We start from the raw sequence: 23,710 nt of genomic DNA on the forward strand, positions 1-23,710 counted from the left end.
AGAGTATTGAAAGGGGAAAAACAGAGTGCAGACCAAGTTCAATTGCACCTAATGACAGATAAATCTATCTTTTTCTTTGAGGGGTAGGGCGAAAACAACTAATGAAACTGCCAAGAATTGGAAAATGAGCAGTCCAAGTAATGAACAGCCTGGGCTTGACTCCTTTTTGCCTGCTCATTTGAGCCTGTTCCCTAGCCTTGATGGCTAATAGGCCAGAGTCCAGTGGCACCAGGTCTGGTTAGAAAGCTAGGTGAATCATATCTAGAACTTTGGCTTGCAGATTGAGAACATCTACCTGACACTGTCCCTCTTGCCAAAGTGGGGAAAAGGGACAAAGTAATCAATCTGCTTGTCATGGTACGCTGAAAAAAACCAGAAGAAAAGCATAAAAAACTAAAAACAAAAGAAGAAGAATGAATCTGCATCAGTAGTTTTGATTCCCTCATTCCCTCTTGAATAATGGAGCAGTCAGAGGGTTCTTTCAAGTTGGAGGTGTAGGGGTAATCATTTTAAGCTGGGCACAAGTAGCCAAAAAACATATTCACTTTCTTTCTCTCATCTTCTGTACCTTGCTTTTTAGATAGTATTTTTCTGATTTAATAATTTTGAATTGAGGGCAAAAACTAGAGTTATTAGACCTTGAAAACAATTATTTGGAGCACAAAACATGATGTAGGTAAATTGGCATATATAAATATAATAGCTAAATAACTTCAAATATTAACAACTAAATTTATATACATTCTCTTCCCTTACAATTTGCATAAATATGCCAAAATTTAAATAAAAATTGCTCTCTTTCTATTCCTCCTCTTTCTTGTCTAGTTTAATTTACTATCAATTGCTCTTTAGATGATTCCCACTGCCAAACCAACCTTACATTTTCTAATATTTGATAATCATAAGTACCACCATTAAAAGGGTTATAAAAATCAGACTCTGTATTTGAACAATGACATTAATATAAGTATGTTTAAGTTATAGTTCTTTTACTAATAGAATTTTTTTCATAGGATGTTGTGTCGAAGCGTTTTGGATTATGTATTACATGAAATAAGAATTTAGAAAAAGTGCATACCAACCAAATGGTAGTTCAAGAATCACCTATAAGTGGGGTTTTGGAAATTTTGTAGAGCAGAGGAAAATTTTCTTGCACTAGAAAGCCCACAAATCCACCTTAAATAGACTAATAATTACTTCATTGAAATAACAAGGTAAGTGTACAATTGGGAGATGTAAGATATGCTTAGGTCCCCCCCCCTGTTTTTTTGCCTAGCTATGTTCTTATAGGTATAGTATAGGTTAGTTAGATTTTGAAGTCAAGCTTTAAGCACACTCATTTATTGAATATGGATAAACCATGATGAACATAACTTTAATATAATGGGATGTTGTCATGAATGACTCTAAATTCATAAATTATGATAATTTTCCTTTTGAAATATCATTCCTCGAAAAGGAAAGGATTTGGCTATATATTTTTTCGCTATCTACAAAAAAGACATCTTCGATTAGATGATGTGATGTATACATTTTTCAGTTTTATTATTTATACCCTAATCTCATTGGCTTGTAATTTTAAACTTGAATCTTATTTTGTAGTGGGAAGACCTAAATCTTATCGCATCAGTTTGGGTTCCTTCATTTGTATATACCACTACCATAGCATTTTCCAAAAGAAAATAATAATAATAATAATAAGCTTGTGGGTGGGCTAGAGAACAACACCCTTTCCGTATCAACTCAAATAAAATATGAAAATGCAAGATGCCAACTTAAGTGATAGAGTGTAGTGGTTGATGTGCATGTAGGATAAGTAAAGGAGAATGATGATTAAAATTTGACTAAAACAATGAGTCATGGATATCCCACATCGACCATACCAACCATTTCAATGTTATGAGTGATGAGTAATAATGGGTTTGAACCTGACACCTCCCCCACAAGTGGGTTCACCGTTGGTGGGAGTTAAACTTTCAGACAGCTTTGAAAGTTAGGCACCGAGAGCTTTACAATTGTAAAAGGCTTCACTTCACGCGGAAAGGTTGTGGAAGTCGTACAGGTCGTCGTTGCTTGATCCCGACCTTTCCAGAATCATAAGTCAATGGACTTTAGGAGATGTTTTCATTGGGTGAATCCTGAAAGATAAGTAATGGAAAAAATCAAAGGCGTGAACTGGACTAGTACTGTTAATATTAAGGTCTATGGATTGTCACTTGACTCAGTTAACTAATTGATCTCCATCCGGATTTTATATTCACTTGGCATACAATATCTGACTTATGAACCAGACATCCAACCAGAGAAACATGGAGCCAAGCTTTTGCTTTGTCCTCAACCAATACAAGTCTTTGATCTTCTAGAAGATCACTCTACTTAGAATGCAGCTGTTGAAATCAAAATCACAACAATGAAGGTGATCGTGATTAAAATATGAAAAAGAAAACTTATTGAAATTGTCTGAAGCGTGTAATCGTTGTCCTTTTAAGACTAAATTTCTTCCCCTGGTGTAGTAAGGTCAAGAACGATGATCTTTCTATAGGAAACAATAGCCTACCATGTCTCATGATCCGTTTCAACCACGGACAATCATAAAACTATTTTAAAGTATTTTTTTTTTTTGTCATAACCATTGATTTAAAGGTTATTCTCTATCAAGAAATTTACCTTTTTTATTTTTTATTTTTTATTATTTTTTATTTATTTCTCTTGTCCACCTCCAATGCTGAGATAGTCAACCTTGCTTCATAAATATCCAAGTGGAATTTAACGACCAATGTGTAACACAAAGGCAGTGTGGAATGGCGAAAGCCCAGCTGACAGCGCCAGTTCCATCAAAAGCGGAAAAAGGGCACAAAGTAGGCAGTCTGCTGGTCCAAACGGAGGGATAAAAAAAAAAAAGAAAGGGAAGAAAACAGAGAAAAATGAATCAGCTTCAGAAGTTATAATTTCCTGGTTCCTTCCTGCTGTCCGCTCAGCCTAAAAACTCCAACACACGCTTCTGTATTTCTGTATTTTGTTTGTATCTCCTTTCTGGGGTTGTGAAGAAGTCCAAAACAGCCAGCTAGAGAGGTGTTTGCAAGCAATTGGATTGGCGTACACCGACATTATTGTGGATTTTTTCATTAAGCTTTGGTCAAGGTCATCTAATAAGGTTAAATTTGATTTATAAAAAAAAAAATTATTTTACAAAATTAGTATATAAAAAAAATGATAAAAAATAAAATTATGATACATGGAATATGCGTATCTCATATCTTAGCATGGAATTAACGTATCCCATATGAATAGGATAAGTGATTTTACCAACCATGAGAATAAGATGTAATATATCTTTTCTTATTTTGTCTCATACTATATTCAACCAACCAAATATTGCCTTAAAAGTTTGAGATAAATACACTTATCCTAAGTTTAAAATTTTATCAAATACTTCTTATTTTAAATTAAAGACGAGGTGAGTGAAAACAATAAAATAGAAGAAAAAATAAGGTATTTAATAAAATTTCAAATTAACGGTAACTACATATATTTAACTAAAACCTCAAAAAAGGTGAATGAAATTAACCCTATCTAATAATATGTAAGAAGAAACACAGAGACCGATAACGAAAGTTGATATATTAATCCAATGCATCATGTGTCCTTCACTTGCATGAAAATACAAACTATGAATGACGGCAAAATTGAGTTCATAGGAAACATTTGTCACTTACATAAGGAGGGTTTGAAGATAGTTGGTCATTATACCATAAGCAACATTCTAGTATTCATTTAATCATAACTTAGTCATGAATGAATGAAATAATAAATAAGCATACTAACATAGGAAGTTTGCTTAATTTGATTAATTAAGAAGAGCAAACCATGTTTAATAGCCAAAACCTTGGATTAATGAGTGATCATATGGTAGCACTTGTAACATGTTATATTTGGGAAAGAATTTTGTGTCCCTAGTGGATGGTTTGATGGGCAAAACCTTGGTTGATTGGGTGATCACATGGTGACTTTTGTAACATATTATTTTTGAAAAAGAATTTGTTGTCCCTAGATAGGTTGACACCACTTGATCAGAGTGTGTGGGGTTGATCCAACAAGAGGTAGTTATATTTATTTTCCCCCCTTTTCCTAAGATCTAGAAAAACTAGATGGGTTGACAATTATTGACAAATCATAAGTAGGCAAGATGTGATAAAGATTTTGAGTCAAGGTAGCATATGTAAATTCAAATAGAGTGTGGAACTATTATGGAAACTTTTAAATCTATATTGGGTTTTGTAGCATTACTTTAAAAAATAAAGTGTTAATAAAATTCTCTAATATTTAAATAAATTTTATGGGATTTTAGACATACTTGAAATTCTATCAAAGAAAATTAAATTTTTAAAAGGGTTGTCGATTTTTACCCAATAAAAAGAAAGCCTTGAATTATTTGATCACATATTTATATATGATTAAATTTTAGTTGTTGAAGAAATGTATTGAAAATCAGACTTCTCTACCCATTTCCCCACACAGACAGGTAAAGAAAGATTGTTTGAAATGAAATCAGGATTATCCTTGAGAAACAACCCCAAATAAAAACTACAAACCATTGCATGGGCTGAAATTAGATTCTTCAGTCGTCAAAGAAAATCCTCTAGTCTGCAGCTCCCAGTGTCTAATCCATTTGTTTCCCAGACTGCATGGAAGTTGAAGGTTTATCAGCAAAAAAATTAAACTCCTTTGCAGAAAATCATATGAAATACAGTGAGGAAATATCAGCCTACCAGCATTTCATGATCTCCCATAATCTCTTCTATCAACTCTTGGAGGGGTTTATCAGCACTGTTGGGAACAAGAGCTGCAAATACAGCTGCTTCTAATCCTGCATCCAACCCAGATGAGTAGTATCAAATCTGTTGCATAATGCATTTGAAAATGCATATTCCAGCAGCATAAGTATCTTAAATGAAAATTCGATTCATCAAGACAAAGAACATGATATAAATGTAGGCCTAAACCCTTATCACTTGCTTCTAAGTAAATTCGTAACTCAAACGCGATACAAAAGCTCTCATCTTTTTATCTATCTGCTTATTTGTTGGGTACATGGGGGAGGGTGTTAAGCATGATATACATTGTAGGCCTAAAACCGAATAGTTTAAGCTTTTGGGAAAATCGGTAACTCAATATTCATAATACCAGTTTCTGGAAAGGCATCAATAAACATCATCGTCTCCTCCCCGCTAAGACCAGATAAGAAGCAAATTCGTGGCAGTGCTTTTGCAATCTGCAGGACAGAATATACATTTATTATCCTATCAAAAAGAGAAAAAGAGAAAGAAAAAAAGAATCAGTATGGTTTCACTAGAATATATGTGAAGGGTCATAATTGAGCCAGTGACATCTTATGAGAGTAATTCTTCAGTCTAGGGTCATAATTCTTCCTTCTGCATCTGGATACAAAGGAATTTGTTGATGTATTAGGATTAGTTGAAAATTTTGTTATATTTTTATGGATTAGGATGCAACATACTTTCTTGGGTCTTATTGATGTCAATTCAACTTTGGACTACTTCAGAGTTGGCTTCAGACTATTTTAGAGTTGAATGTTTTTTGAGGTATGCATGCATTTAGGAATGTTAGAGCTAATATAATAGCTAATACATGAAATAAGGATGCATATTATGGGTAAAAGATTGAAAAATGAAAATTGGTGAGCTTGAAAAAATAGGGAAGAACATTCAAACATACCCTAGGGCATTCAAACATCCCTCTAGGCGTTCAATCTATCCCTAAGGAAGTTCAAACATCCCATGCTGCATTCAAATGCCCTCTTTGGGATGTTCAAACATTCGGGCTTCCATTTCCACGATTTGATTCTATTTTTATTTCTAAAATTCTTTTTTGGTAAGTTTACAAAAGCAAAACTCTCCACAATTAAGTCCTAGGATTTTTCAAGTGTAAAAAGGTATGTTTTGATGAAAAATGTGCAAACAAAAGAACAGTCATTCTTAGAGCCCTAAACTCCATCTCTCAAACCTTTCAAGACCATTCTTGAAAAAAATCTTTCAACCATCAAAAGGGTCAAGGATTCGCACCACTTCAAACCTCAATAAGGGGTTTGAGGGATTCATTAAGGAGCACAAGGAGTGTTGTGTCAGGGACATAAAAGAAGAGTATAGGTACTAACTATATAAGACCCTAGGAAGTAGGAGCATTTGGTTAGGTTTGTATACCTTTTTCTCATAATTAGGAAAAGGGGGGGTTTGGCTTAAGGAAGCTAGTCCCGTTGAACAAAGCCTTGTTAGGTAAATGGATATGGAAGTTTGCTTGTGAAAAGGAAAATCTGTGGAAGCAAGTGCTTTTGGCGAAATATGGGCAAGAGGGTTTTGGTTGGAAGACCAAAAAGGTTAATGGGACGTTTGGAGTAGGGATTTGGAAGGAGATTTTGAAGGAAAAAGATTGGTGCTGGGAAAATATGGCTTTTACTATGGGAAATGGTACCAAAATCAGATTTTGGACTGATCTTTGGTGTGGTTGTACAGTGCTGCTCAAAGGTTTCCTCACCTTTATGGGATGACTGCTCATAGAAACGACACGGTAGAAGAAATGTGGGATCAGAATGTCGGCCAAGGAGGTTGGGATTTAAGTTTTGTGAGGGATTTCAATGATTGGGAGTTGGATATGGTAGGTAATTTGCTTCATGTTCTGAGGGGCTATAAACCTACCTCAGAAGAAGATGTAGTTTATTGGAAAGGGGGAAGAAACAGGCAGTTTAAAGTCAAGGAAGCTTACAACTTGGTGGTTAATACCGTGGCTAACAACTTTCCGAAAAGTAACATTTGGGTGGATAAAGTTCCAACTAAAATTTTGTTTTTTGCTTGGGAGGCCACTTGGGGGAAGGTGCTTACGCTAGATAGGCTTCAGAAAAGAGGGTGGCAACTCCCGAACCGTTGCTTCTTGTGTGGCTACGAAGAGGAAACTGTAAATCACATCCTCATACACTGTATAGTGGCAAAAGTCCTGTGGGATATGATCTTTGCTTTGTTTGGTGTTCAGTGGGTCTTTCCAGAAACTGTAAAGGAGGTTTTATTGAGCTGGAGGGGCCCTTTTGTAGGGGAAAAAAGGAAAAATATATGGAAGTCTATCCCGTTGTACATTTTTTGGACTCTTTGGAATGAAAGAAATAGACTAGCTTTTAGGGGGGGTGATAGCAATTCAGAAATTAAAAAATTCTTTTGTCTGTAATTTATGGTGTTAGGCGAGATTGTATAGTGGAGAAAGTTCGTTGTCTCTTATAGGCTTCTTGGAGCGGATAGCCTCCAGATAAGGGCTGGTGGGGTTTTTTTGCTTTCCTTTTGGTTGTGAGGTTTAGCTAGTTTGTATACTCCCTGTATACTTTGTGGCTTTTTGGCCTCTCTTCAATATATTCAGCGCTTATCTATCAAAAAAATAATTAGTAGATTATTTACCGTCAATAGACCAACCTTGGTTTTTTACACCCAAAGATTTTTAGGATGTATTTCCATGCCAAATCCTATGTCTATTTGTGCAATTGAAATTTTTGAGAATGGGATTGATGAACATTATTCATATCAAAATATTAATTGAATAAATGAAATACAAATTTAATTTTGGGTATAATCACTTGGACTACCTATTCACCCTTTCTAGGTAGTTTCATATATCAAGACGAGGTTTTTCAGAATTTCTTGTCTTCTCTTCAAACTGTAAAATACATCAGTTGTATCGCCATTTGGTTATTTTTACACTTACAATTCATGGTATCCTAAAAGAATTTGGAGGTTCATGCTTCAGCTGCAGCAACATATGAATGATTTTGTTTCCCATTTTCTTGTTTTCATTTTGTTGATAACAGTTGTAAATAAATGGACCCCCTGAAAACTATGAACACCCTATATTTGTTCATAAGTTCTTCAAAACTGATTAGAAGATCTTTTCTTTCACCAATTGGTTTCTTTTCACTATAATATTTGGATGAAGTCAGGCATACACATGATCTCTAATTCATAGGCAGAGTGTGGACAAACACAAGGATAAAGACAACTAGCAAGAAAGAAAAAACAACCAGGATGTTAAAATACTCAACCTTCAGTGCTTCCAAATTTGACTGTTTTGTGTTCATTGATTCCCAAAGCGAACGAGTTATCATGTCTTCAGTGCAATAAATAACCTACATAATGAATATTTGGATTAAAATTAGAAAAAAGTAATATGGTAAAACGAAGCTGAGACCTTTGTTATAACTATTTACAATCATCCTCATATATTACAATATGGATTAATCATGGTAAGGTAAACCCTTTTGATCACCTACAGCAACAATGCCAGCAAATAACAAGATGATGGAAGGGAGAATCAAAAAATCCTTTCCGTTTATGATTATTTGAAAGTTAGAAATCACCTAACATAATGGGCCAAAACAACTTCTGATCAATTTCCAGAAGGTACTTTGAAGAATTGATCTATTCCTAAACTTCTTAGCTTAAAAACTGCTTAACACACTCCATGCAAAATCCAAAAGAGAAGAAAATACTGACAAGCACATGCACAAATGGACACAACAGTAAACCCCAATAATTGAAAATACAAATCAAGAAATATTACACTTTTTAAGAATTGCATTTCGGAAATCAAAATTTTTTCAGATTTATTACTAAGCATTTTCTGAAAATTGCATAAGGGGTAAACTTGTTAAAATAACATTTTATACTTAAAAAAGGACATCTCTGTATAAGTTTCCACTTTCCTTCTGGGCCTATTTTGTCAACTCATAAGACACATAAAGGGCTAATAGTAAATAGTTACCTGAAGGAATTCACCATCCAACTCTTTCAAAAGCTGTCGTATCTGCACTAAGAAGACAGAGTTCAGGGTAATAAATGCGTGTGCTCTAGGGAACGTTATTGAAGTAATTCCTAAAGAAGAAAAATCATCTCCTTTTAAAAATTACTGAATAGATGCACATCTCAGTATTCGCAACAAAAGCACTATATCTTTACCCTTACCACTTTTCTTAAAACAGATCCTCAAGCACAGAACACCTATTTTACAAAACATTCTTTCCTGTTGCAGTAATGAACTTAAGACAACGTATGACAAATAGTGAAAACAATTTGATCGAAAGAATTACACATATCCAAATGACATATGCAACTAAGGCACAGCAATTAGGTGACACTTCAGTAGATAAGCTGAGTGATATCTATAAACGGAAAATCATAAAAGCTTCCAGAGCTTACCACATGACATCACTATATGTTGGACTTAAGATTCTCATGAACTTGGTCAACACAGAAAAAATAGATTATATGTTGGGCACTCTTTATTATAAAACCCTTGAACAAAGTAGAGCAGTAACCTGTACAAATATCTGCTCCGAAAGAAGGGAAGAGATAACTCACAAGAAAATGCAAAATATTTGTGCTGCCTGAAGAGGGTTATTTGCAACTGATCAAATTAAGGATGTAATCCAAAATAATGGTATGAATGGAAAATTAGGAATTACCTTCACTTCCTCCTCCACTTCAAAGCCCAAGAGCAATAAGGCCTACATATGAAGAAAAAAAAAATTGAATCTTGAACGTCATTTGAACTCATAAAGATGATGTTGTCTATTAACAACAGATTATGTCTTTATTCCCAATTCAAAGAAAAGATGAGATCTGATTCAAGTATCAGTTCCAGTTCAGGTCTAAATTGAATCCAATTTGTAATTTCAAATTCTCATCAAATTAAGGAAATATTATATTGATGAAACTTGAAATAGGCTGATACTTCAAAATGTTAAAATATAAAAATAAAAAAGGCTCAAAACAAATGTGGGTTTTGTTTTTTAGTTGAATAAGTTTATTTTGAAGTATTGATACATCTGATGATTGTAGGAGAAATATGTATTCATTACAACCAACAGAAACCATAAGCAGTTGCATAACTAAAGAGGAGGAACCGTTGAATAGAGAAAACACATGTCACAATTGGCAAGGAACTAACCAAAACTTACAGGTGGACCATATATAGGATCGTCAGAATTCAAAGGAACAAACTTTGAATCTTCAATTAACTCAGTAGGAATTCCTGTAATATGACATAAGAAAAAATATATAAATGGACAAAACAACAGAGAGATGATTAAAGAATAGGAATATTGAGGAAGAGAATAACTAAGCAACCACCCTCTCTAAATCTCTATTGTCTAAAACATAAAAAAAACACATTACCAATACCCTTCCCTCCCTTTGTTGATATGCCATTGCAAAATTAGATTTCCTTATGGAATAAAGAAAAATATTAGAAATATCTCTATAAATATTCTGTCATAAGGGAGAAAAGTTATAAGATGAAGATAAGTTTGTAAATATTATACATGGTAGATATAGATAAAGAAGAATAGGAGACACTTGGTAAAGCAAGGGAGCGTATCTGAGAGGAGTGAGGGGAGGCTACGGTGTGGGGGTGTGGAAATCCATTAGAAAAGAATGGGAAGGTATTCGTTGTAGATCCCGCTTTATTGTAGGGAATGGGAGAAAGGTCAAGTTTTGAAAGGACTTATGGTGTGAGGACCAAACATTGAGAGAAGCTTTCCCTAATTTATTCTTGTTGGCGGTTAACAAGGATGAGTAGGTGTTAGATGCTTGGGAGGAGGGTGGGGAGTTGGGTAGTTGGAGTCCTCACTTTTCAAGACATTTTAATGATTGGGAAATGGAAGAGGTCGAGGGCTTGTTCCTGAAACTGCAACCTTTGGTCGTGAGAAGAGATGTGGAGGATGTTTTGAGCTGGAAAAAAAGTAAGAATGACATTTTTTTTCTATTAGATCCCTCTACCGCTCCTTCACGAGGGCCTCTAGGGATCCTTTTCCTTGGAGTATTATTTAGAGGTCTTGGGCTCCGATGAGGGTGAGTTTTTTGCTTAGGAAGCGTCTTGGAACAAAATTTCGACCATCGATCAGCTCAAAAGGAAGGGATGGAATATGCCGAATAGGTGCTACTTGTGTAAAGAGAAAGAGGAAACTAGTGACCATCTAATCTTGTTTTGCAAGAAGGCTACAATGTTATGGAGTTTGATCTTCTCTCTTTTTGGTGTGTAATGGGTCTTGCATTCCTTGATTAAAAGGAATTTGCTTGGTTGGCATGGCGCTTTTGTGGACAAGAAAAGGGAAAAGGCATGGAAGGCTGCCCCTTTAAGCTTAATGTGGAATTTATGGAAAGAAAGAAATGAAAAAGTGTTCAATGATATCGAACAGTCCAACCAAGCTTTAAAACATTCTTTTTTTGTATACTTTTGTGAATAGGGTTAGGGTGTATTTAGAAGATCATACTTTGCCTATGATTGATTTATAGAGTGATTGTTTGTCTAGTTAGGGAAAAGGTGTTTTGTCTTTCTTTTTGCCTAGTTTCTTGGGCGATGTTTGTATACTTCGTGTGTACTATTTTCGCCGCTTCTTGGCATTTCTAATACAAGTTCTAATTTACCTATCAAAAAAAAAAAAAAGTAAGGGGGCTTGTGGTTCATGATGTAAATACAAGGAATGGGAAAACATAATATGTTTTGAGGGTAATAGTTTTATTTAGTTTTTGTGCTTTGTGGTATTCTCTATGGTATGGTAGAATGATTATCTATCATTCATGGATATAGACATGGCTGGTTAAACAACATTAAAACCTCATGTGCCTTTTCTGTAGATTGTTTTGTTTTTGTATCTTGCATTAACATGTTTGAATTGAAGCTTCTGTATGCATAACGTATGAAAAACTTGGTTAGAGATTTTTAGAGAAGTTAAAGAGAAATAAGCATATAAGAGAATTACAAAAGGATTTTTAGTTCAAGGTAGAATTAATTATTCCCTCATCGGAATGTGATACAAGAAGCATGTTTTCGCCATCCATAATAAGTGTAGCTTCTCCTATATATTTATTTCACCTTAGAAGGTGGAAACTCTAAAGTGTCTGAACGGCTTGAATTCATAGCACATGAGGGAATCGTATCGCATGACAAGACCATGGTACACAAAGGGAATCGTGGCACATGAAAAAGTATGGCACGTAAGGAAGAGATGGTGTGAACTAAGGATTTGGTTTAGAAAAGTTTCTTGTATCATAAAGAGATGGAAGATTGACTTAATGAACTTTGATCAAGGTAGAGATTGTTGAGAAGTGTGTTAAATGCCTAATTTTCCATTTTCTAAAAAATATTGTTTAGAATATTCCTTATATTGATATGTCATTGTAATATTAGATTTCCTTACAAAATGAGGAAAACTATTAGAAACATCTCTATAAATATTATAAGTCATGAAGGAAAAGGTTATGAGATGAAGATAGACTTGTAAAAACTATATATGGCAAATAAAAATGTGAGGAAGAATAAGAGACATTTGGTGGAGTAAAGAAGTCTATGATTCAAGGTGTAGGTACAAGGAGTAGGGAAATATGAGATATTCTGAAACTTAATAGTTATATCTAATTTCTATCCTCTATAATATTCTCTATAGTACAGTAGAATAATTCCCTCGCATTTGTGGGTGTGGGCATGGTCAGTCAAATCACGTTAAAACCTTATATACCTTTGTATGTGGATTGTTTTATATTTTTCTTCTTGCATTAACATGTTTGCAATGAAACTTCTACATATGTAATGCTTCAAATAAAAAAATTTTAAAAAAAAAAAAAAGCTTAGAATAATAAGATAAAAGTTATATAAAACAATAACTACTTATGTGGCTAATTCAATATCTTATACAAGAATTCATACAACATGTAGGAACATGTTGTATTATGTGGAATGGTGAAGGTTTCTCCCCCAATGAACAAGTGCAAGTAAAAATAACGGTGTTTCTACACATGTTTTTAGTCTATAAACTACTAATGAATGCCTATAATTCCCCTGTTCCCTATATTTTAAACTCTTTATTCACATCAAGAAGTCATCTTTCTACATTCATAAAGCATTGCCCAGGATGATGGTGTTGCCAATATAATCTTAAATAAACCTATAATGACCCATTCCTTCCTATGTAGATATGATTTGTTGTGAGACAAGGCCCAATTTAATCTCAAATAAACATGTAATGCTTGTTACTTTAAAAACACATTTACTTAGTTAAGAGGAGGTTATTGCATATATAGTGTCAAAAACTTGTCTCCCTAGTCAATGTAGGATCTCATAGCCACCACCCTCCCCCTATGTAAACACAATGTCCTCATCATGTTCCATTTGTGTCGAACTACTCCTTCCCATGTAAATATTTTTCGCATTAGGCTGAAGATCGCATAGTTTTAAAATACACCTACATAGTTAAGAGGAGGAACCTACTACATATATAATATCCAAAGTTTTTCTCCCAAGACGATGTGGGATCTCAAAAAACCGTGAACACCAAAAGGTACAACATTAACATGACATCATGAGAGTCTAGTTTTGTTTGTTCATTCCTTCACCAAGCTTGCTTTCCAAAACACAAACTTCCAAGTAAGCACCATCAAAATGGCAATATGCTCAATTTTGTTTTGCTTTTTCCCTAATTCCCACAAAGTGCCTTTCTTAGGAGGGTTTTTTTTTTTTTTGGAAGGAAAATAAACCACCAAATTAGTCAAAGAGATAAAAAGATAAAAAAAAAGGGTTCTCCAAGAAATTCAATTATGCATGCCATAGGATTTTCCTAAAATAATACTCATGCCTACATTATTTTAACCTATGTTACATGGTTTTACGTATGGATATCAAGTGTACGTCTAGGTGTTGGATCTTTTGCATCCCAAAATCATAAGGCACGTGGATTCAATTGAAAAAGATTTCAACTATGGATGTGGCTACTTAAATATGAGATTAATGAAAAATAAATTAATGTTAAACATAAACATAGTAAGATAAGTACAAGTTATCTATGATACTACATAGTTATTGTAGTTAGAAAATATATTTTATTCCTTTTTTATTTTAATAAGATGTTAAGTATTATTTTACTTTGATGTTACTGCTAATTGTACATGAAAAACTATTTATTATAGGTCTTTTATTTTAATAGAATGCAATAAAAATCTTTAAAAAAATATTATAACACATTATTAGTAAATTTTTTAGTCTAGAATTTTAAAAATTCATATTGATTTCATTATAAAAATCTTCTAAAACAAATTCATATGCAAATTTTGATTTTTTTATATTAATTATTATAATTTATCTTTAGATTTTTTAAGATACTAACTTATATATTTATCTTAAGATTTTTTAAGCTATTAATTATTATATTTATTTTTAAATTTTATTTATTATAATTTAAAAAAATTAAGAAAGATAAGCACTTCTTCAGTTACACAAGTTAGAAATTAATTTAAGTATAATTTATAACAAATTAAAGAAAGTGACAAAGTAGTAATGAGCTAAATAGTTATATTCAATGCAATATAAGCGTATCCAACATGAATCTCACACTTGCACCCATGTCATATTATGTTGACATTGGAATTTTTGTTGAAATTAACATATCTATGTATCATAGATTTTAGCTGTAGCACACAACATGCTCAAGGCAAAATAATTGGAAAACAAAACAAATACAGAGCTCTAACTGGAAAACTTTTCAAAAATGAACGGGAAAACCCTATGAAAAAAGGGAATCTTTCAAATAAGGCCAAACAAAGAATTGTAATGATAGTATGCCTTAGACAATACAACTAAATCATCTACCTTGTCACACTTGGGCACAACTAGTGAAATGTAGAACTTCCATGGTGAGGAAACCTTGATGCCCATGCTTCATGTCTTCATTGTGTGAAATTTAGGTAAAGTCTCCCTTTATTTGTTAAAAGGGAAAAATTCCTTTTAATGAAGCAATACTTTTATATTTATAGATGATTATTCTCTTAGCCATAAGTCTATAGACACTAATAGCATGGAATAATAAACTATAATATTTATGCAGCTTATGGCTAATCAAAATCTTCTTTCATTTGTTAAAAAGAAAGAATTCCTTCAAATGGAGCAATAATTCTTTATTGCATATGATTATTCTTGACATAAGTCTCTAGACACTAATAGAATGGAATAGTGAACTATATCTTTGTGTGGCTTCTGACTAATTAGAATGTTGATGCTAACAATATGCTACAATTAAGGAGGCCTTACATAAACCTCAATCTAGATAGTTGAGGTATGTGTTTGATGACTAGCAAATCCATGGATCACCCTTTTCTACATTGGCCAATGGTACCAAAGCTATGACATGGGTTATTGAAAAGTATTGGTTATTGAGTGATGGAATGGTTTGGATTTCCCCTAAAAGTGTAATGGATATTGTGAAAAGAGAGAAAAGGGAGAATCCCTAATTCTTGTTATTGAAAAACTATGAATAATACACATTGGACTTGGGTATATATATACATGTTAGTGGGACCCACAATACAATAAGGAAAGAAAAGGAAAAGGAAAAGTAAATAACCTAAATAACTGTACACTATCTAACACTCCCCCTCAAGCTGGAGCATATATGTTATATGCACCAACCTTGTTACAAATGTATTTAGTTATAGGACCTCTGTGAGATTTAGTAAAAATATATTGATCATTTGAATTGACAAAACTAGTCGCCACACATCCTGATGTGATCTTCTCTCTAATGAAGTGACAGTCAACTTCAATGTGTTTGGTCCTTTCATGGAAAACTGGATTGGATGCAGAAAAATATTCCATAGCATTGTCACTGCGCAACACACGAATAGAAATATTGAACTGGGTTTGGATTTCAGCATAAAATTTCTGGAAAATAGAGAATAATTCAGCTCGATTTTTCATTAAAAATAACCAAATACATCGAGAATAGTCATCAATGAAAGTGACAAAATAATGAAATCCTAAAGTAGACGCAGTCCGACAAGGACCCCAAACATCAATGTGGACAAGTTCAAAAGGAGACTTTGCCCGATTATTTAAACACTTTGGGAACGAGACACGAGTATGTTTCCCAAGCTGACAGGACTCACACGCAAGCGACGACAAAGATAAAAAACAAAGGACCATTTTCTGGAACTTGGATAGACTAAGGTAGCCAAGGCAACTGTGGATGAGGAGGGAAGCATCAGTGGAAATGCAAACTGCAGGAGTTGAAGGCAAGGTAAGGTGATAGAGGCCTTGAGACTCACGTCCTATGCCAATCGTCTTCCCCATACTCCGGTCCTGCAAGGTCACAAATTTATCAGAGAAAGTGATAGAACAGTTAAGAGTACGAGTTATTTTGCTAATGGAAATAAGATTAAAAGGACACTCAGGGGCATAAAGGACAGAATGGAGAGGTAGGGAAGGGAGAGGATGAGCGAAACCAAAACCTTTAGCCATAGTTTGGGAACCATTAGCTAAAGTAACAGTAGGTAAGGAAGAAGTAGTAGTAATAGAAGAGAAAAGATCCTTATTACCAGATATGTGATCAGAAGCGCCAGAATCTAAAATCCAAGATCCAAGAGAAGATGTGTGGGTAAGACAAGCAGAAGCATTACCAGTCTGGGCAACAGAAGCAACAGAAGCTGACTTAGTAGCCTGATAGCGGAGATAGTCATCATACTCACTGTTAGTGAAGGAAATACCCTGAGACATGGAGGAACTGGGAGGATAAGGAGACTGAGGATCAGATGACTGGGCCACATGGGCAGTGCGGGGAGGCCGCCCATGTAACTGATAACACCGATCACGAGTGTGGCCAAGCTTATTGCAATAGGTGCAATGAGGACGTTGGTCTCTACCTCGGTTACCACTGCGTCCTCCTCGAGAGTTAGTTTGAGAAACTAACACAGAAGAATCTGAAGTGTTATAAGATGGCAAAGTCTGAGTGGAGGAGATACGGAAGAGGCGAGCAAACACATCATCCAAGGATGGAATGGAGGAACTGCCAAGAATCTGATTGCGGACGGTCTCGAGATCTGGACGGAGGCCAATAAGCGTAAGAACCATGAAGAACTTGTCAATCTGTATTCGTTGATCCTCAACATCAGTAGTAAGAGGCATCACGGTCAAGAATTCCTCCTTAAGAGAGGCAATCTGGCCAATATAAGTAGATAAATCCATGTCTTGTTGTCTGACATTGACAATAGAAGAAGCCACCTTATAAAGACGTTGGATATCATTCGTGTATAGCCCTTTCGCCTGATTCCAAAATTTAAAGCATGTTTTGTAGGCCCGAAGATGAAGCAGAATCTTAGGATCAACTAATTGTCATAACACACTACATAACTGTGCATTTATCTTCCTCCATTGTACTCTGTCAACCTCAGGGATATCCGCCTCCTGCGTAACAAGGTGATCCTCATAACCTTGACCCATAAACCAAAGCTCCACAAAGGCAAACCAGGACAAATAATTTTCACTGCCAACCAATTTCTCCGAAGTAATCATAGGAGATCCAGATATGACAAAGGATAAATTGGAACTTTTAGTAGCCATATCTACTTATCTGGAGAACGAAATATGTTTGGATTGAAGAGAGCCCTAATACGGCTTCAGATCGCGGCTGAAAGAAGAAAAACTGAGGATCCATGGCTGTGAGAAACCAAATAGTAAAGAAAAATAAATGTGGTACTACTGGAAGGGTAGAAGAACACTTCCTAAGACACGTGCAGGGCTCGGGGTGGAGAGGAAGTCACCGGAGGTCACCGAAAAGGCTGTTTAGAGGGCCGGCGGAGACAAAAAACCCCAAAAAATGCAATTTTAGGGCTCAGATGGCACAAGCATAGATGAAGGGTGGCTAGACGGCGTCAGGTGAGGCTGGAGGTGGAAGCGCGTGGTCGGAAAGTGCTCCATGCGCCCTCACGGGCCGGCGTGTGAGGTTCAGGCCGTCGGAGAAGAAACGCGCGTGGCCGGCGCGTGGATGAGAATCTTCCTCCGGTGCTTTGAAAAAACTTGAAGATCTCCTCCTTGTGTACCTGATGGTATGGTCGGTGTCCGAAAATGACGTCGCCGGAAAAAGGTCGCCAGAAAAGTCGCCGGTGGTGAGGGTTTTCTGACAGTAGTGAGGGTTTTCTGACGGCGATACGGTTGATCGGAAAGCTTTAGGAGATGGGAAAGGTGACTGGAATGAAACACGGTCACTGAAAGATTTCCCAGAATGGATTCACGGATAAACCGAAAATAATTAGGGTTTTTTTCTCCCTAGGCTCCGATACCATGTGAAAAAAGAGAAAATGGAGAATCCCTAATTCTTGTTATTGAAAAACTATATGAATAATACACATTGGACTTGGGTATATATATACATGTTAGTGGGACCCACAATACAATAAGGAAAGAAAAAGAAAAAGAAAAGTAAATAACCTAAATAACTGTACACTATCTAACAGATATGATGGCCAAATCTTTTAGGGTTAGGGACTTTGGAGCTCATCTCAAAGGCAGGGTATTTGGTGTGTGGCTAGCCTCACTTTGATATAGATTATCTAGCAAGGAAGTAACATCAAGATTTTCTAGAAAAGATGGAGAACATTGGAGGCTGTTTGGGATTGACACACTTATTTGCTACCCTTTAGGTTTCCATCATTCATGTCTTTAAGGATAGACATTTCAGTTGTGGGTTGCTAAATGGGAACTTGCAGTTCAAGAAGACAGCTAGGAATATACATCTTGAGTGATGATAGTCTCCTATAGCTTTTGTAGAAGTTAAACTTTGATAGTTGCTTGTGGCTAACCTAGGACAGCTAGGGATTAGAAGAGTGCTTAGAGGTCATACCAATAACACCCTGAGAACATTTTTTGAAACTTACTGCATAAGGTTTTGCCATTGGACCAGAGATGATAGCACTTTTGGACAATTTATTGCAAGCCAAGACCTTGAGTCTCTAATCTTTGGGATGAAGGCAATTCCGCTATTGTCATCTCATGGATGGCCAATAAGGATAGGGGTTTGTGAAAGTATGAAGGGTGGTTTCGTCAAATTGTTGATATCACTCAAGAGTTGGGATGCTTTCTTGGGTTGCTCTCTTAGCCAACCAGAATGCAAATTTTTAAGAAAGCAAAGGTCCAAACAACTACTTCTTAAGAGGGTTTGTTTTTGCCTCCCTAAGTTGTGTAGATGATTTTAGGTGTCATATCCCACATCAAATAAGGGAGAAAATTCTTGACACTATATAAGTATGAGTTTCTCTTAACTAAGTAGATTCGTTTTAAAATCGTGAGAGTCCCTTTGGGTCCAAAGCAGACAATATCTACACAATTGGGTGTGGGTCTTTACAAAAAATATCAGAGTCAATCCCCGACTCTGGTATGGGGGTTTGTTTGGCCCCATGAGGGATGTTTGTCTGTTTGACCCTATAATCCCATGGAACACAATAAGAACGTTGTGTTTGTATGGGAGAGTGTTTGTGATATCCCACATCGAATAGGGGAGAAAGTACCTAACGCTATATAAGTATGGACTCCTCTTAACTATGTAGACGCGTTTTAAAGTCGTGAGAGCCCCTTTGGGTTGAGAGCGGATAATATCTACATAGTTGGATGCGGGTCGTTACATTAGGTATTGTAAATATTCCTTTTTGTCCCTCAATTGTACAACTCATCTCCTTTATATTTTGTAGTATTTTGACTTGTTTTTTTTTTTGATAAGCATAGATTGTATTAAAGGGCAAACCGCCATAAAGCATACAGGGAGTATACAAACGCAGCCACATCCCAAAAATTTTGACTTGTTCTTCTACTCTTTTATCAGTTTTGTATCCTTTGAACAAATTTATCATCGGTTAGTGTACTTGCTAATTCATTTTAATAAATTTTTTGTTTTTGATAAAATAAAAGAAACAATAGTTACTATACTAAATTAATAAATTACAGATCCTTTGCATGATGAAGCTTGCATGAGATAAAAACATGGTTCTAAAAATGTCTCATCCAATGATGAAGAGCATAGTTTCTAATTCCACTTGCATAAGGGAAGTTTCATCCTAGGATTTGGTTCTAGCTAACTCTTACCCAGAAATTCTTTACCATTCTTTTCGTAGTAAAGAGAGTTTTTCTGCATATGCTTCTAAGCATTGCTCATGTAGTTGTTAGATTGCATGATATACATTGTAAGCTTAAATCCTACAAGTTTAAACTTTTAGGAGAATTGGTAGTTCAATATGGTATCAAAGCCTCATTTGACAAGAAGGTCATATGTTTGAACCTCACCACATGTTTATTTCCTTAATTTATTAAGTTTAAAAGAGACTACTTTATTTTCCCAATTTGTTAAACCCACATGTAAGCCCAAAGGAGGCTGCATGTGAGGGAAGGTGTTAAAGTGCATAACATACATTGTGAGCTCAAATCCTATATGCTTAGGCATTTAGGAAAATTGGTAATTCAATGGTGTTGTCACCTAACAATTAATTATTCAACCATTGGAGCTTAATTCAAGAAATTTATCATAGCTGGCTTGCTTGTCACAGGTAGACAGTTGCATTAAGATAGCATCCTAAGTTTGATCTTTGTATATGCTTGGAGGATACCCATTAATTGAGAGGTATGTGATCTAAGCTATTGTACCTAGCATACACGGAAGCATGAGGTGAATGCAGAAAATGGATGCCACAAACTCAGATGCTTAGAGTTTTGACCATCACTGGGTAAGTATGCCATTAATGACAGCTTGAGCTTATCATTGATTCCATTGATTATAGTTTTATGATTTGTCAAATGCAATCCATGAACATCCCAAAGAATCAAACGCTCTGGCCGTATGCAACAGTCTTCAGAAGCCATCAACCAACATGCAGTTGAACCAATCAGAGGAAATAAGGTTGGCTGACTTCCTCAGTATACATGGCTATCTAAAGATTAATTGCTGCAACAATCAACACCTATCATTCAGAACCTTGAAGCAGCAAAAAGGCCAAGCAATTCCATTCTATCTCTAAATATCAAAGCAATCATACAGGGTCTCCCAGGGCTCCAAAGCTCCAATACAATTCTGTATTTCTTCTTTTAAATCTAATTTCTGTTTTCAAAATCAAGGCCCCTCTCTGCCTCTCAACCTGCCTTCAAAACCCTAAACCATTATCCTTCAATAGAAGTCCCTATTGTGATTTTGCTGCTAGTGTTATTCTCATTAGCCCATATTGAAAAAAAAAAATGAAAATCAAACATGAATTTTACCTATCATTATTGCTACGATGTAGAGGCCCTTTTGGCCTATTCCACTCCAGATAGGAACTTCCAGAATTATTATATTCCGTAATGAAACAAGTAAGCAACAAAAACTCAATATCATATTCAACCAAAACCCAAACTGGGAAACAGCCCATAAATGCAGAATTCAACATCACCATGAGCTAAACAGTCAATCCAACAGCAACCCACTATCCAAAAAACCCATGCAAGAGTGAAATAGAAAAAGATGAAGAAAGTGATGAGGGTAAGCACACCTTCGGAAGATGCTCTTGGTGGGTGCTGGAGCTTCAAGGGATGAGCATTCTTTGCTGAAGAATGAGAAGACGTTGAAATTTGTGAAACTACAGATATGTTCAACGGAAAATGCTTTGAAGAGGTGGCAAAGCACAAGCTTTGAAGTGGCACGAGAGCCGAAGCTATCAGCATGACTACCTCTCTGCTTTATCCTCCACAATTCAATCTTTCTGCTATCAAATCCAAATTCTTAGAATTGGGATGGGATCGGCTACTGTGAAGCCCCATCCACTAATTTGTACCCAACACTTTCTAATTTTTATGTTTGGTTAGAAAAAAATTGAAGGAAATTCCGTGGCAAAAAAAATTACATGGAAAAAATTTGAGGAAAGAAAAAGGAAAATGTGCTATAAAGAAAATAGATAATAAAATTTGGAGGAAATAAAAAATAAAAGAGAATAATCATCCAGGAAATTATATTTATATTCATCAAATTTATCTTTACATTCGCTCCATTTACACATCCACTTAAAAATATCAATCTTATTAATATATTCATCAACAAATTTCTAATATACCTACAACATTCATTCATTCATTCATTTTCTTTTCATATTCATCTTCTTCTTTTTTTTTCTTAACTTTTTTCATGCATGTAACAAACCCTAAAAAAAATTATCCTTTAGGATTTATTCTTTTCGGAAATTTTAACAAAACTTACCATAAGAAAATTTGAAAAACAATTAAGAATAATTAAAAATAATTTTAAAGTGAGAAATTATGAAAAGTGCAAAAGAAATTATATATATGTAATGCCCAAAACTCAATTTAGAGGTAGAATTATAATTTATAAATTATTAATTAATTAAAGTAATTTAATAAGGGTAAAAAGTTCTTTTTCGTATTTAAATCCCTTAGGTATAAATTAATTTTTTTTCTATCTTTTCTATTTAAAAAACTCTTTTACATAGAGATCAAAAAAATTAGAGAGTATAGAAAATTAGAGAGTATAGGATTGAAGATTTGGATGTTTAGGGTTTGAAAATCAATTTTTTAGGTAAGATTTTTAATCCTTAAATTAATATTTTATATTCCTTAATTAATTTTAAACATTTTAGATATTTTTTAAAATATCTCAATTTTGATTAAAGTTTGTTTAATTAATTTATATGTAAAAAATGATTAAAAATTTATAAATATAGTTTGATTTATTAATGAAAATCGATAAATTTTAATTACTCAAATAAATAGATCTAAAAATAAATAAAATAAGAATCGCATGATTTTCTGGAACGATGAAGAAAAAAATAATAATAATAATAACGTGGATGTGTGTCGTGTAGCAGGGATAAAAAAAAAAAAAACAATGATGAGTGTGTTCGAACAGGGAAGGAAGAAACAAAAGAAGGAAAAAAAAAAGTGTTATTATTATAATAATAATAATAATAGGTGTAGTTGATGGTGTGAGTAGTGCCGTAGTAGGGTCTTTAAAAGTAATAATAATATATATATATATATATATATATATATATATATATATATATATATATATATATATATATATATATATATATATATATATATATAAAATGGGGTGCGGGGGTGAAAGTGTGGTTAGATGATTATGAGAATAATAATAATAATAATCGTTTTTGTATGGGTTTTAATTTAATTTAAGTATATAAAGAAATAAATAATGAGGGTAAGATTAGGAAAAAAATGAATTTTATAATAATTTGGAAACTCATTAAATTAATTTATTAGTGTTTAGTAAGTTGAAAATAATATTGGCGGTGATAATATTAACATGAGAAATTAATTAGTATTTGTAATACTAAATAAAATATTTTTAGTGTTGTCAAATTTATATCTTTAGATAAATAATAAAAAATAAATACTGCATATGATATTATGCTAGGAGAATAGTAGACTCTTCAAGATTATTCTTCAAGATTTTGAGTATTTATTTGAGGTAAAGGAAATTAATGCAGATTTTTATAAAATAAAATAATTTATTTTTATGTTGAATTTTGAAATGTGTAAAAATATTATTTTTATTTTACGCATGGATCAAATATATGTTTTGTATGGAAAGTATAGTTGAACATTTTTCTTTGTTTGTAAAAAATGAAAAATTGAGAAGATAATGTTTTGTTTTGTAAAATTGAATTAATGAAATAAAGTATTTGACTCTAAATTATATGGCCCTAGTAAACGAGTTATAATTATTGACATTTTCAGCCTTAATTAATAGGTTATAATAGTTGACTTTATAATCACAGTCAACGGATTATAATAGTTGATTTTATGACCCTAGTTAACAAGTTATAATTGTTGACATTTGGTTTTG

General features: G+C 34.1%; 1 protein-coding gene across 2 annotated transcripts; it reads right to left on the reverse strand.

The window, feature by feature from the left end:
• Positions 1-1,808: 1,808 nt before the first annotated feature.
• LOC117929230 lies at positions 1,809-21,610 on the reverse strand. 2 transcript variants are annotated; one of them, XR_004653711.1, is made up of 9 exons: positions 21,381-21,610; positions 10,010-10,083; positions 9,515-9,556; positions 8,815-8,856; positions 8,096-8,179; positions 5,185-5,272; positions 4,770-4,867; positions 4,593-4,681; positions 1,809-2,138 (listed from the first exon to the last, which is right to left on the reverse strand). XR_004653711.1 is itself a non-coding variant. In XM_034849503.1 (8 exons), the coding sequence occupies exons 1-8, from the start codon at positions 21,550-21,552 to the stop codon at positions 4,661-4,663; spliced, it is 621 nt and encodes a 206-aa protein (XP_034705394.1). In that variant the 5' UTR covers positions 21,553-21,610; the 3' UTR covers positions 4,417-4,660. The 2 variants fall into 2 exon arrangements, 1 of the variants encoding a protein (XP_034705394.1); XM_034849503.1 differs by lacking the exon at positions 1,809-2,138 and having other exon boundaries at positions 4,417-4,681.
• Between the last annotated feature and the right edge of the window lie 2,100 nt (positions 21,611-23,710).

The sequence above is a fragment of the Vitis riparia genome, chromosome 13 (assembly GCF_004353265.1).
Source record: "Vitis riparia cultivar Riparia Gloire de Montpellier isolate 1030 chromosome 13, EGFV_Vit.rip_1.0, whole genome shotgun sequence".
Taxonomy (NCBI): Eukaryota; Viridiplantae; Streptophyta; class Magnoliopsida; order Vitales; family Vitaceae; genus Vitis; species Vitis riparia.